Raw genomic sequence first — 15466 nt, forward strand, 5'->3', positions numbered from 1 at the left:
CAAGTTGTGTCCCTTTTCAGATTTGTTTAATGAGTTTTATGTGCGTGGGGTGAGGGTGCTGCTGCTGGATTGATTAATTGCCCCTTTGTTGGTCAACCGCTGGAGCAAATTTGGGATTGTTGTGACCAATCAAGGAAAACTTGTAGGTGGGAATCAGGTAATAAAATATGGGCCTAATTCAGTAGGGAGGGGTAGGGTGTCACCTTAATAATTGTCATAGACAATCAGTAAGGACCACATTTATTTGCATTGGCGTGAAAATAAAAATATGCCTCTTGGGTGGAAAAAGCTGTGCGATCATAGCGCGAAAAATGTTCACGTAAAATTCACCCTTTGTTGAAATCAATTTGAGGTTGTGAGTCAGAGCTATAATTGATGATAATAGTAATAATTAAGTACATAATTGCGTTTATCATTTTTAAGCGATTTTTATAACATTTCGGTATCTTTAGAAATCTTCTTTGTCTCGGCTATTTGATTGTTAGGTCAGATCGACTACTATAATACCTATTTGTTTAATAGAGAGGACCATTAATAAAACAAGAAGGCTTTCATTATTCTGTGTGCTCCATAGTTTTCTTTGCGCATTTGTATTGCACAGCATGCAAGACATCATATAGTAGCAATGTTGCAGGAACGCTTGAATACGTCCAAAGCTTGTCATTAAAACACAGCATAGAATTTGCAAGAAAAAGTCTCCATTGCTCAACTGTCGTTTCTATTAAGATTGATAATTATGCCTTTATTTTACCCACCTTTATCGTAGAAACGTACGCCAAAATTTAAAGATATTTGGAACAATTTGCAATTGTGTAAACTTCAAATAAATTTTGTTTAATAGCCGCACAGCGATAGCTGGGGCTGTTATTGGCCTTCTCTTGGTTTTTTACAATTCAAAGAATTTGAATTGTATTGGTGCGCTGTTTTTTTTTTTGTAAGATGTGTTCACACATTTTTCAATTACTTTGATCTTTCAAAACGGGATAAACAGGTAAAGCCCAGCGGGCATTAAGTTTTATTAGAGGCCCAAAGTGAGCTTTAGTAGTACTTCAAGTGATTATAGTGCTGTAGCTGCTGGGATGACCTTAATTTAAGGTTAAAAGGTCATTTTTAGGAGTTTTTGGGCTCAAAATGGAGGAATTTTTCATGTTTTTTTTTGTGATTTTTTTGAGTTTTTTGTTTGATTAGTCTTAGGTTGAAGTTTTTAAAAGTCGATGAAGGCCTTTTGCGAGACAAAGTTACTTGCTATGACCATTTTATGAGCTATATGTTTTGGTACTACAAACACAAACACGCAAAATGATACTAATTTTTTTCAGGTTTTTTGAAAATTTTTTGAGTTTTTTTAAGTTTTTTCAGCCCTAGGTGTCAAGAAGCCTCCTCTAGGGTTTGATAATAGATTTTTGCATAATTTCTAGTGGTAATGAAATGGTTTTCAACTTTTTGACACCACGAATTTTAGCATTTTTTGACAAAACTTTTTATTATGACAAATATTTTTCATATTTTTTGATATTTATTGTCATTATTCAGGTTGCTTGAGTCTCAGGGTCCAGAAAACCTAATTAGGGGTTGGGTAATAAGTTTCTGAAAATTTTATAGTGGCAATGGAATAGGTTTCAAATTTAGAGTATCACAATTTATAGCAATTTTTTGACAAAACAGTGGATTGCTTTCCAACGTTTCAATGCCTCGAATTTTAGCATTTTTTTGATAAAATCTGCAAATTTTTTTGGGTTTCCTAAAGTGTTTGTGAATTTTTGATATTTGTCCATTCTCAAGTGTGAGAAGGCCTATTCCACGTTCTGATAAAAGGTTACTGCATGGTTGCTAGTTTCAATGGATTTGTTTTCAATAATTAAACTTTTCGACTTTTAGAAGCTTCTTGAAAAATTAGCAATTTTTTTTCAAGTTTTTTCAACATTTGTATTATTTAGTTTTTCTTGCGTCAGTGGCCATCATCTTGCGTCGGTAACCTCATCCAGGGTTGGATAGTATGTTATTAAATAGTTGCTAGGGGGCAATTGAACGGCTTTCAACATTTTTATAGACCGAATTTCTATTTTTTGAAGTTTTAAATTTCTAAAAATTATTGCCTATCGATATTTGAGCCAATGAATTTTTTAAGGTTTTGAATTGGGTTATTGGATAGCTTCTAGAGACACAGAAATGAGTTTGAAGATATTAATATCACGTTTTTCAGCCACATTTCATAATTTGCATTTCATTCCTTTTTTTAAAATTTTTTGGTCATTTTCGAGTTAATCGATCTTCAAGGGCCAATGAATTTTGTTTCAGTTCTTGCAGATATAATACTGGACCAATTTCACAAACAAAATTTGGTTTTGACATAATTTTGAAATTAGTGTTTTTAAAGGGAAAAAATTTTGCCTCAAGTTTAAAAGCTTCAAGAGTTTTAGCAATGAGTATATTTTTGTTTAGTTTGTTTGATTGTTTTTCTTTCTCAATTTTTCGAGATGATTTTGTTTGTGTTTTGGCTGGCATTGTTGTTCAGTTGATCTGCTGGTCAGGAAGAGTACTTTTGAGTTTTTCATTCAATTCTTTGAATTGTATTTCAGGACTTGTCCTGCTGTTTTTTTTATTTCATAATTTTTGCTACGACCATATGACATCACAGCCACTTTGTGTTCATTCGTTCATGCAATTTCAACTGAATTGCATGTGTGACGTCATTTTTCGCTCTTAGTGGAGCGAGTTTTTTTGTTCAATCGCATGATTAAATTTTTGGTCACACTTGACTTACCTCACTCTCAAAAATGACTTCCTCACTTTGAAATTGACTTTTTACTTTAATTCAAAGAGATAAGGTCAAATGGGTGTTTGTCACTATAAATGAAGGTTATTTGAGATCAGCTAATAGAGGCAGCAATAACTTATACAGATTTTAATAAAAATATAACAAATCAGCCTTCAATGAAAAGACAATTTTTTTTGATCTGTCTTTTTAACTGTTTTTTTAGACCGCCGATCTACAAATCTATTGCGGCTATTTTCTGGCAATCTTCCAGCTATGTTTTTCTCTTCGTCTAGATTATAATGCAGTAAAAGGTGTTAGTAGCTTAGTATTCTCAATATTTTTTGGTTTTATCAAGCATTTTTAATTACTCTGGAAGCAGTTATTGATAACAAACGCGTGTCTTATGTAAAAGGTTCACTTAGCCGTTCTTGCACTTTGATAGAATGTTCTGGAGTTTTTCCAGTGACTTTCAAGTAATTTCTTGACGTTTGACTTTAATTTTTGCATGATCTAAAATGCTCTCTTTCCAAAATTAAGTCTCTTGCTAAGCTCGAATTAATTAAGCTGAAATAGTTAAAATGTTAAAACTTGCAGTGAGCCATCCAGGCTTAAACCCATTCTGTCCGATTTTTCGGACGCTTGAATTGTTTTTGAACTACCCTTCTATCGCTTGCGCGCAATTCGTCAGACGTTAATCGGTTGATGTTTATTTTTCAAAAATTACGTAGAAAGAAAGTTAAAATTTATGCGTCAAATGTCGGGTTTTTCACGCGTTAATCTGTGCTGGTATTTTAGAATAAGTTTAGTTGTTAGGCGTTTGAAAGCATGTCATGTTGTCAATAGTTAAAGCTAAAATATTATTCATTAATTGCTCTTGAACGCAGTTCATAGCAATTATTGTAAAGGTGTGTGTCTTTTTTATGCAAATCTTTTGCTTGACAATTTTGCGCTTTTCTTCTAGAACATTCTTTGATTTCTCAAGTGACTTTTCACGCTTTCGTTCTTTATTTTTGAGTGATCTCTTTTGCTCTCACTCCGAAGTAAAGCTTGTTGCTAATATGAAGTCGGTTGCAGCAAAGCATAGACAAGAGACTGGTAGCCGAGTGGTCAGTGCATCTGGTTGAGGACCGAGAGGTCAGTGGTTCGAATCCCGACGGGATCAAAAGTTTTTGCACTTGCCTGTCGATCGAGAGCAATTCTTCCAACATTAGTCGGTTTATGTTTTATTTGTTTTGGTTCTGCTTAACAAAAATTTTTGCTCAAATTTTTCTTGAAATGAATAGATCAAAATAAAACCTTTAATACCGCTATTGTGCATTGTTTGAGAATCTGATTTTTTCGGAGCATTGGAATTTGGAATATATACTTTTCAATTAGTAGCAGTGCCAGCGAAATGCTCTTTCAATGAAAATTGGCTATTTGTTTTCAAGCGCAGAATTTGTTGCCTATTGATTTGTTTTTTATATCGTATGCTGTTAAAGTTGATGCAATGTACGTCCGTTATTTCCTTAGATTATTGAAAGGTTTTGATTTAAAATAGATTATTGGACAAATTGAGCTATACCGTCTGTTGAGAACTTCATTTTTGTTACTGATTTAGAAAAACAATAAGAAATTCCCTAAAATCAGAAATTTTTGATATGGAAAGTAAGACTTTTCTGCTATGCAATTTAACATATGCATGGATTCCTGTGTTGTTTTGTTTCGTCGTCTTACACTACACTTGTTTTCGTTTTACATTGTTCAGACAGCAAAGCAGAAAGATACAACTTTTCTGAACGTTTTCGTCTAACAGGTTTTGTTCACGTGACGCCATTCATTGCTTACTCTATCTAGCTAAAGGTTTGTGATCTTTTGCGTTGTGAGTTTATGGCCCTACGTCAGTTCCCTCTCTCCCCCAAGAAATTGACTTTTGCACTTTACAACTTAAGTTTAATATGAATTAGTTTAAATTCATAGAAACTCATATGTTTAATTAAGACTCCTATTAAAAAGGTTTCTGCGGAGTTAATTTGAAAAAGCCGTATTAATATATCGCTAAAAGTTTTTTTGCAAATTTTCAAGTGGCTTTAACTTTTTCAACTTTTTCTACGGCCAGCAAGGCTATTTTGCAGCTGTTTTGGCAACCTGAAGACTATGATTGACCACTGAAATGCTTTGAGTACAAAAAGACTTTTGATGTAAAATGCAAGGAAGCGATTACCAAGAAACTTGGAAATCTTATACTTGAGTCCACCTTTGAAAATTTATTAATTCGAGATTTTTTCACGATTAAATCTCTAAATAAAACCGGGGTTTATCGAAAAGGTCAACTTTTTTCAGTTGAACTACTGTTGGTTAAAATGGATTAAGATCAATTTAAAGTGATATCACGATGCCTAACGTTTGAAAATGAGTTTGGAAGAATGTTAAGTTCAGAAACAATTTAATCGATAATCAGATTGTTAAATTTGTTTAATTGAAATCTGAAATAATATTGCGTCTTCTTATGTAAAAGGTTCACTTAGCCGTTCTTGCACTTTGATAGAATGTTCTGGAGTTTTTCCAGTGACTTTCAAGTAATTTCTTGACGTTTGACTTTAATTTTTGCATGATCTAAAATGCTCTCTTTCCAAAATTAAGTCTCTTGCTAAGCTCGACTTAATTAAGCTGAAATAGTCAAAATGTTAAAACTTGCAGTGAGCCATCCAGGCTTAAACCCATTCTGTCCGATTTTTCGGACGCTTGAGTTATTTTTGAACTACTCTTCTATCGCTTGCGCGCAATTCGTCAGACGTTAATCCGTTGATGTTTATTTCTCAAAAATTACGTAGAAAGAAAGTTAAAATTTATGCGTCAAATGACGGGTTTTTCACGTGTTAATCTGTGCTGGTATTTTAGAATAAGTTTAGTTGTTAGGCGTTTGAAAGCATGTCATGTTGTCAATAGTTAAAGCTAAAATATTATTCATTAATTGCTCTTGAACGCAGTTCATAGCAATTATTGTAAAGGTGTGTGTCTTTTTTATGCAAATCTTTCGCTTGACAATTTTGCGCTTTTCTTCTAGAACATTCTTTGATTTCTCAAGTGACTTTTCACGCTTTCGTTCTTTATTTTTGAGTGATCTCTTTTGCTCTCACTCCGAAGTAAAGCTTGTTGCTAATATGAAGTCGGTTGCAGCAAAGCATAGACAAGAGACTGGTAGCCGAGTGGTCAGTGCATCTGGTTGAGGACCGAGAGGTCAGTGGTTCGAATCCCGACGGGATCAAAAGTTTTTGCACTTGCCTGTCGATCGAGAGCAATTCTTCCAACATTAGTCGGTTTATGTTTTATTTGTTTTGGTTCTGCTTAACAAAAATTTTTGCTCAAATTTTTCTTGAAATGAATAGATCAAAATAAAACCTTTAATACCGCTATTGTGCATTGTTTGAGAATCTGATTTTTTCGGAGCATTGGAATTTGGAATATATACTTTTCAATTAGTAGCAGTGCCAGCGAAATGCTCTTTCAATGAAAATTGGCTATTTGTTTTCAAGCGCAGAATTTGTTGCCTATTGATTTGTTTTTTATATCGTATGCTGTTAAAGTTGATGCAATGTACGTCCGTTATTTCCTTAGATTATTGAAAGGTTTTGATTTAAAATAGATTATTGGACAAATTGAGCTATACCGTCTGTTGAGAACTTCATTTTTGTTACTGATTTAGAAAAACAATAAGAAATTCCCTAAAATCAGAAATTTTTGATATGGAAAGTAAGACTTTTCTGCTATGCAATTTAACATATGCATGGATTCCTGTGTTGTTTTGTTTCGTCGTCTTACACTACACTTGTTTTCGTTTTACATTGTTCAGACAGCAAAGCAGAAAGATACAACTTTTCTGAACGTTTTCGTCTAACAGGTTTTGTTCACGTGACGCCATTCATTGCTTACTCTATCTAGCTAAAGGTTTGTGATCTTTTGCGTTGTGAGTTTATGGCCCTACGTCAGTTCCCTCTCTCCCCCAAGAAATTGACTTTTGCACTTTACAACTTAAGTTTAATATGAATTAGTTTAAATTCATAGAAACTCATGTGTTTAATTAAGACTCCTATTAAAAAGGTTTCTGCGGAGTTAATTTGAAAAAGCCGTATTAATATATCGCTAAAAGTTTTTTTGCAAATTTTCAAGTGGCTTTAACTTTTTCAACTTTTTCTACGGCCAGCAAGGCTATTTTGCAGCTGTTTTGGCAACCTGAAGACTATGATTGACCACTGAAATGCTTTGAGTACAAAAAGACTTTTGATGTAAAATGCAAGGAAGCGATTACCAAGAAACTTGGAAATCTTATACTTGAGTCCACCTTTGAAAATTTATTAATTCGAGATTTTTTCACGATTAAATCTCTAAATAAAACCGGGGTTTATCGAAAAGGTCAACTTTTTTCAGTTGAACTACTGTTGGTTAAAATGGATTAAGATCAATTTAAAGTGATATCACGATGCCTAACGTTTGAAAATGAGTTTTTGGAAGAATGTTAAGTTCAGAAACAATTTAATCGATAATCAGATTGTTAAATTTGTTTAATTGAAATCTGAAATAATATTGCTGTTTTTTCTAGAAATATTTTTTGAACTGGAGCGAGAAGTTGAATTATTTTAATATTAAAGGTTGTTTTAATCAATCTCCGTTGCTTTTAAAGTCATTTAATGAATGCGTTTTTCCGTAAGTTTGTAGTTGTTGAAAGATGGGAAGTGAATACAATGTCTAATAAGAAGAAACGTAGTGATTTTAAATAAGTTTCTATTTTTTTAGTCCTTATTCTACAAATCCTTGGAATTTAATTTTTTATGCAAGCAGATGAAAGAGTGTTGCCATTTACTCTATTGATAGAATGAAAAAAATCAAAGTCTGTTCTAAGATGTGAATAAGATAATGAACTTCATAGTTTCGGTCGAATTTAGGTCTAAACTTTTAAAGGTTTTTTATGGTCTGATCTTTTCAGCAAAAACTAAATTTGGACGACAGGCCTTGCTATTTTTATATAGAAGTTTTGATTAGAAATTTTTTATTTTCTCAAAAAAACGTAGATTATAAAAAGATCTTAACATAAACCAACGTTGCCTAAATATTCCACTCTGCGAGGGCTTTCGAATGGTACAATACATGTATTTCTTCGATGATTATTTAGGCCGTCGAAAATGCAGAAATAGCCAGGCTAGCATAGGTTCTTGTCCTCGTTACATAAGGTCGGAACACTTATGAGAAAATAAAGACCATACCTGAAATGCGAAATGGAAACATTTAGGTTTCATAAAATTTTCCTCTTGAGTTAGTAAATATATCACACTTAAATACGTCGCAAGTTATACTCTGTACGTAATGACTTAGTAGATAGTAATTTGGAGCATTTTAAAGGTAAATTCGTCTGAACAATATTTTCGAGGCTGTCTTTCACTTAAAGATGTTTGTAATAAACTATTTTTATCGTTCTTTGCAGTGAGGTTACTTTGCAGTTCTGAGATTGTTTAGTGGTGTGAAGAAAGACATACTGAATGTGAGATGAGTTACATGACGTGTAGTGAGACTTTGGAAGGTCATCAGGATAGAGTGTGGCACGTGGCATGGGAACCCAATCATGGAAAGTCAGTTCTCCTCTTTCTTTCTTAGTTCCTCCTGCTTTCTTCAATCAACACATTGTCCATTGATCTTACGCAAAAACCACAAATAGTTCCACAAAATCATCTTTTATGTAAAGTCGAATGGTGAGGTTGCAACTGAGGTGGGTCAGTCCTAAAAATGAACGGTACATTTCAGTTTTAAGATCTCTGAAAATACATGGCTATATGACTTCTAAATACATTGGTTGATACAATTTTCTAAGCTCTGAAGTTTTTGAATTATCGCTGGCGTTTTCTCACAGTATTTATGTGGCACATGGTAGGTGTCAATTTAGTTTAAGAAACTCCAACTCCAATATGAATGTGAAGTGTCACTACTTTCTTGTCTTTTTAATAGCCGCCCTCATCTTCTCAGCCGGCTATTATTGCGCTCGTATTTTTTTACAATTCAAAGAATTTGAATTGTATTGGGGCGCTGTCTTTTTTTACGACTCGAAGAGGAGTATTGGAGAAGTCCTTTTTTTTTTTAATCAATTTTATTGGAGTGATTTTTAAAGCGGGAAATGAAACGCGTGAAAAAATTTGGAGTGGTTTTTGTGCTGAACAAAATTGAAGAGTGGAGCGAAAAGAGAGTGGTTTTTGTTCATACCGCTGTTTTTGAGAGAGCGATAAATTGATGTGTGAAAAAATTTTCTCTAAGCGAGCGAAATTTTTTTGTTCACATGCGGCTTTTTAAAACAGTTTTTTTGTTATTTTTTGGTTTAGAGGTCTGATTATGATATTGTGTGATGCTTAGGGTTGTTTTAATAGTGATTCGCAAGTTTTTGGTCATTAATAAGATTTTTATGCCATTTTGCTGGTTTTTCAGCTATTTTGCTGAATTTTAGGCGAATTTAAGCAATTTTTTGCGTTTTGTTTTGTTATAATGCTTTGTAATGGCTTTGAATATACGCATGTTAGTAACTGAGTTTTTAGATACCAAGTGATTACATTCTCTTAGGTTGGAAACGATTTTTTTGTTTAGAAAAATGACAATAAACTGAAAAATTTTGAATTATTTTTCTTAATTTTTTGCTGTTTTTCGTTTTTTTTTTCTAAACTTAGAAAAATTTTTCAGCCTATTCGACTTTCCTATTGTTTTCGAAGTCTTCCAGTACTAATTCACTCCAATTAACGTTTTTTGGGTCTATGTGCTCCCGTGAAAGTGAAGAAAAGCTCAATTTTTTCTATGATTTTTTTTCAATTTTTTTAAATGCCCTTTGTTCTTCAATTTTTTATAGCATTTGGGGATGCCTATAGTCCAAATTAGTTGTCCTTCATGCATGTTGATGATTTTGAATTCAGTTTTGAATCATTTTGTTAAAGATAATTGAGTAACTTTTATGAAGAGTTCCGCAAATTTTCGTGTTTTTTTTTGGAATTTTTGCTGAGTTCTTCTGATTGTCTGCTTTTTGCTAGTTTTTAATGGTCTAGTTTTTGATAGGAGCTTTTCTAGAGGTTTCGTTGAAATGTATTTAGTGCACTTTTCAATGACAAATATCACTAACTTTTCTTAAACACTAACTTTTTTTCTATTTTTTCGTTCTTCGTTTTTACTCAAATAAATAAACAATGATTTGGATTGGTGGACACTTGACCAGATGTAGTATTAAAAGTTTTTTGAAATAATGATTTGATTTCAGCATAATGGTATTTGATTCATTATTTGCGGCCAATTTTTTTTGTTTTTTCACAGAAAATATTTGGTTTTGTTTTTCATTTCCTTTCTTTTACCTACGTTTATTCTACTTGAAATTTGTGTTTGGTTTTTGTCTCAAATAGCAGTGTTTCAACAAAATTAAACTTAACCTATTTCACGGGTTTTTGCCAAAAGTTGTTTTTGAACTTGCAACTCAATGTAAAATTTTTATCACGTGCTTTATCGTCTTTTCTGGTCAGTTATTTTTTCATTGTTCTTTTTCTTTTTTTTGTTTTAAAGTGACAAGTGTTATTCAGTAGGATAAGCATTATGTTAGTTATTGTGGTCAATCAGTAGAGTAAGTTTTATGTTTGTTAGGGGCGTTCGTTTTTTCCTTCGAGTCGTTTCCGGAATTCTTCCGGCTATGTTTTTTTTTTTTAAGATCTGTTCACACATTTTCATGATTTTTGAAGTCAAATTGGAGTGGTGATTTTGGTCACGCCGAAACAGGAAGTGGAGCGAAAAAGCGAGTGGTTTTGCGGCGTGAAATTTTTTCGCTCCAAATTTAAAGTAGAGTGAGAAAACGATGTTTGAACAAAAATTCGGTTTCTCGGTAGTGATTTTTTGTTCACATGCGGCAATTTCACTCTGATTTTTACTGTTTTTTCGATTTTTTGGATCGGATTTTTTTCTAAATAGTTTTCCCAATCCATTCACAGCTCATTCTGGACCTAGTTTTTTGTTAGAATCAAAATTACATATCTCACTAGTGGTTTTTCTTCTCCCTAGCAGCATTTTGACATCGATTTTCTGTTTTTTTTTTGTTTTTTTTTCATCTGATTTTTTTAGAAATGGTTTTCCCAATTCACTCATTGTCCGTTCTAGGTCTAGTTGTTTGTTAAGTAAATGAAAATTCTTTGAATTGTGTATCAGGACTTGTCCTGCTATGTTTTTTTACTTCGTCAAACTTTTCGCTTTACCATTTTGCCGCTTTTTCGACATTTTGCGTGAAATCTTTTTGACTTCTCTAGGCTAGTTTCTCTCTTCTCTCATTCTGCTAAAAGTGAATTTGAACATCAGTTGCTAAGCAAAGCAATTCAAAATGAACAGAGTCGGTATAAAAAATTGAAGTCAGAAATAGAAACGGGATAAACCCATAAAGCCCAATTTTAGATGCCCGCTATTTGAACGTCGTTCCCATGTCTTAGTTACCACCTCTAATGCTTATTGGTGTTGATAGTAGCCCCTGTAGTCTCTCTCTCTAAGAAACAGAAGTATGTTCAACTACGAAATGCCATCAAATTAAATCGGACTTAAAAAAATATTTTTGTACAAAAATCTTTTTTTTCAATATATTCTATTCGTTCAATCCCAATCATGCTTATTGGAATCAACGGCGGCTATTTTCCGGCAATCTGCCGTGTTTGTTTATCCTTTAGACCATCCTCTCATGAGAAATTCAAAAAAAGTAAATTAGGTTGAGGTTTGTTATGTTTAGATATTTCACCAGTTCATCAGCTGACCGCACCATTCGACTGTGGAAATATGACTCTAATTCGAACAGTTGTCACTCAGTATCAGTGTTACAAGATGCTCACAACAGAACAGTCAGAAGCACTGCTTGGGCACCAGGCTCAACTAAGCTAGGTAAGCTAGGTCAATTAATCATTCTGTTTCTGCGTAAAGGCAATGAAACAACATTGGGCGTTTTATTCTGTCGCGGATTAAATGGAGCCTGTTCTCAGCTGTCCTTTTCTATTACTGTCCATATTTCAGACTTCTCTTTTCGTTTTCTGTTCTCACTTTTTGTCTGAAGCTTTTACTTGCAGAGGCATGGAATTGGACCATAATTGAAGTGCTAACACCTTACCTCTCGGCTGTCACAGCACACATGTGAGGGTCGAATAAGACAAAGAGACCAGTCTTAATTTAGTAGCGAAGATTGGCTTGGACGGTTGTGAGATTCCACAGGGAGTTTTTAACTGTGACCATTGTTCCCATTAAAAAAGTTAAGATATGATGTATAGTCAGCGTTCGCGGGTTATTTTTCTTGTTAAGTCGACAAATTTACTTTGCATATCCCAATAGTTAGATAACAATTTTTCTATTCAGAAAAGCCCTTACCTCCTTTCTCAATCATCAGTTGAGAAAAATGTAAAACAAAAGATAGTCAACTATTTATTGAAAACAAAGCACTAATGCCGAAAGTAGATAAGTCAAACTAACCGCCTCCTTTCTTCAACAACAGCTCGCATTGAAGCGTCAACAATTTCGCACCGCCTATGTGTCCTATAACCCCGAATGCAGAGAATAGAGCTCCTTAGGAGAGCGAGGCTAAGTTTTGTCCTTCGATATTATGACATGTCAGCGTAGCCGTCCTCTTTTTGCACAGAGCTACAAGTTGTTTCAGTGCTTTTGAAGATGATGAGCCAGCTCCAGCAGTTCACGCAAAGACAACTGGACAAAACTTTGCTGTCTCAACATCAATTTTTCTTTGTTAATATTTCTTTTTTATTGGCATCTCCGCCGGCTAATATAGCACTCCGATTTTTGTTTTTACTTCGTCGAGCAAAATCTTTGCCGCTGTTTCGACATTTTGCGTAAAATCTTGTTGACTTCTCTAGGCTAGTTTTACTCATCTCTCATTCTGACCAAAGTGCTTTTAAACAGCAGTTGCCCAACAGAGCGATTCGAAATGATCAAAGTCAGTATTAAAAACGAATAAAGACCCATAAAGCCTTAATGCCTAAAGACCCATAAAAACCCATAAAGCCTAATTTTAGATGCCCGTCACTTGAACTGAACTTTGTTCTTATAAGTTTTAGTTATCTTTGCTAATGCTTGGTTACCATCTCTAAAGTATTGGCTTTTATACTAGTACCCTGTATCCTATCACTCCTTGAGAAACAGGAGTTTTTTCAACTACGAAATGGCATCAAAATAGTTCGCACATTAAAAATGCTTTTGTACAAAAATCAATATATTTCCTTTTCTATTATTTCAATCTGAATGGTGGTTATCGGAATCAGTGGCGGCTATCTTCAGTCAATCTGTAGGGTATGTTTTTAGATTCGCGATACTTGTATGCTTCGCTACTGCTTTTGGGGGCAAATTTTTACTCGCTGGTTGAAAGTTCCTACATCAAAGGTTGTTTTGTTGAACCTGGATTCCCAAAGTCCGTTGATCTGTGCAAAAGCGTAACAATTTTGGATATATTTACCAAAATTGATTTATGACTTATTTGAAAACTTTTTGCAATGTTGCGTGCTTGGAGCAAGCATAGTTGGTAAAGAATACTAGAACTACAAAAACGGCAAAAATCTTGAAATTAAATTAAACTTAACCCAATAAGAACATTCATTGGCCCTAACAACAAAACAGCAACGAAAGGAAAGTTTTTAAAGAAGCCAGAACTTTTTGCATAATTTTCTATTGAATTACAATTTACTCGCCACTGCGTTTTACGTTTTCAGAATTGGTTTTTGGCTTTGAGAATAAGGGTTTTCGTTTTTCGTTCTTGTTAGTTTTTCCGCTTTTTTGTGCATTTTTTTGTATCAGAACAATGACGTTGCAAAAAAGTGCAATTGATAATGTGTAAGGTTTTTAGGGAATAGGTTAGGCTTTAACAGCTTCGACACCGTTTTCTCTCAAAATTAAATTGTGTTTTTGACTTCTGGATACTGTCGTCCTATTTGTAGTGGTATATATTCTGGATAATGACAGGTTACAAGCTTCCTTTGGTTGTACAGATTAAGCTATTTAAGGCTTTAAGTCCATAATGTTTTTTTGGTTTTTTTTCAATTTTTCCTTATTTCTGTTAACTGAGATCCGATTCTGTTATCTTAGATTGAACAATGTCAGGTGGCATGTTTTTTGGTGAAATGAATTTCAATTTTTTATTTATTTGTTGATGTTTAAAATATTGGTTTCTGGCTTTGACTCTAAGAGCTTCATAAAAAATTTTGATATTAAAGGAAATTTTGTTCAAATTCAAGTTCAATTTCACGTGTCTTGTCATAAAATAAAACTAAATGCAAATTGGCGTTTAGACCCAATTATATATATGTAATTTTAGTTTAGTTAATAGCTGAGGATTTACTTCGTTACTTTACTTCGTCGAACAAAAACTTTGCCGCTGTTTCGACATTTTGCGTGAAATCTTATTGACTTCTCTAGGCTAGCCTCACTCATCTCTCATTCTGACCAAAGTGCTTTTAAACAGCAGTTGCTTAACGAAGCGATTCAAAATGATCAAATTCAGTATTAAAAGACCAATAAAGACCCATTAAGCCTTAATGCAATAAAGACCCATTAAGCCTTAATGCCTAAAGACCCATAAAAACCCATTAAGCCTAATTTTGGATGCCCATCACTTGAACTTTGTTCTTATAATTTTTAGTTATCTTTGCTAATGCTTAGTTATCATCTCTAGAGTATTGGTTTTTATACTAGTCCTCTGTATCCTATCACTCACTGAGAAGTAGGAGTTTTCTCAACTGCGAAATGGCATCAAAATAGTTTGCACATTAAAAATGCTTTTGTACAAAAATCAGTTTTTTTCATTTTCTATTGTTTCAATCTGAATGGTGGTTATCGGAATTAGCGGCGGCTATGTTCAGGCAATCTGTAGGGTATGTTTATAGATTCGCGATACTTGTATGCTTCGCTACTGCCTTGGGGGCAAATTTTTACTCGCTGGTTGAAAATTCCTACATCAAAGGTTGTTTTGTTGAACCTGGATTCCCAAAGTCCGTTGATCTGTGCAAAAGTGTAACAATTTTGGACACATTTACCAAAATTGATTTTAAACTTATTTGAAAATTTTTTGCATTGTTGCGTGCTTGGAGCAAGCATAGTTGGTAAAGAATACTAGAACTACAAAAACGGCAAAAATCTTGAAATTAAATTAAACTTAACCCAATAAGAACATTCATTGGCCCTAACAACAAAACAGCAACGAAAGGAAAACTTTTAAAGAAGCCAGAAGAATTCAAAAATTTGAATTTCAAATTAAAATATATTTGTCGTTAAAATCTTGGATTAGGTTCCGTATGCTGTATAAAAATATCGGCTGCTAATTTTTGTGCTCAAAGAAACAGAAACAAAGAAATAGGAACTGTTTTAAAAAAATAGGAAAAATTAACCTGTTTAAAGGGATCGTGTTAATGTGCACAAACAGATCAGAAAAAAAACAAACTGCAAGTTCTGCAGATAGCAGAAATAATGATTGACGCTTGAAATCAAAACAGGCAATAAATTAAAATAGTTGAAACTAATTATATTTACTGCAACTCTTTGAATAGTCAAATCTAATACAGGTTTTTAAATCAACATAGGTCACCAAACAAACAAAGAAATTTGGAAATTTGAAAGAAGTTCTATTTTGTTTTAATTTTTTTTAAAAAAAAATGTGCTTAAGACCTCAAAGAGATCATCGTTCTTCCGTAAATA

At 33.4% G+C, this 15466-nt stretch overlaps 1 protein-coding gene across 2 annotated transcripts in view; it reads left to right on the plus strand.

Annotated features, from left to right (window-relative positions):
- LOC142345508 (putative cytosolic iron-sulfur protein assembly protein Ciao1) overlaps positions 1-15466 on the plus strand; it is a 53050-nt gene continuing 37584 nt past the window's right edge. The window contains exons 1-3 of one of the 2 annotated variants that reach the window (XM_075397582.1): positions 1-157; positions 8217-8361; positions 11514-11662. In XM_075397582.1, the coding sequence (XP_075253697.1) occupies positions 8279-8361; positions 11514-11662 (232 nt within the window). In that variant the 5' untranslated portion in view covers positions 1-157; positions 8217-8278. The remainder of the gene's footprint in view (positions 158-8216; positions 8362-11513; positions 11663-15466) is intronic. The other variant, XM_075397581.1, reaches the window with a different exon arrangement.

Source organism: Convolutriloba macropyga, chromosome 9, assembly GCF_964194025.1.
Source record: "Convolutriloba macropyga chromosome 9, txConMacr16.3, whole genome shotgun sequence".
Lineage (NCBI taxonomy): Eukaryota > Metazoa > Xenacoelomorpha > Acoela > Convolutidae > Convolutriloba > Convolutriloba macropyga.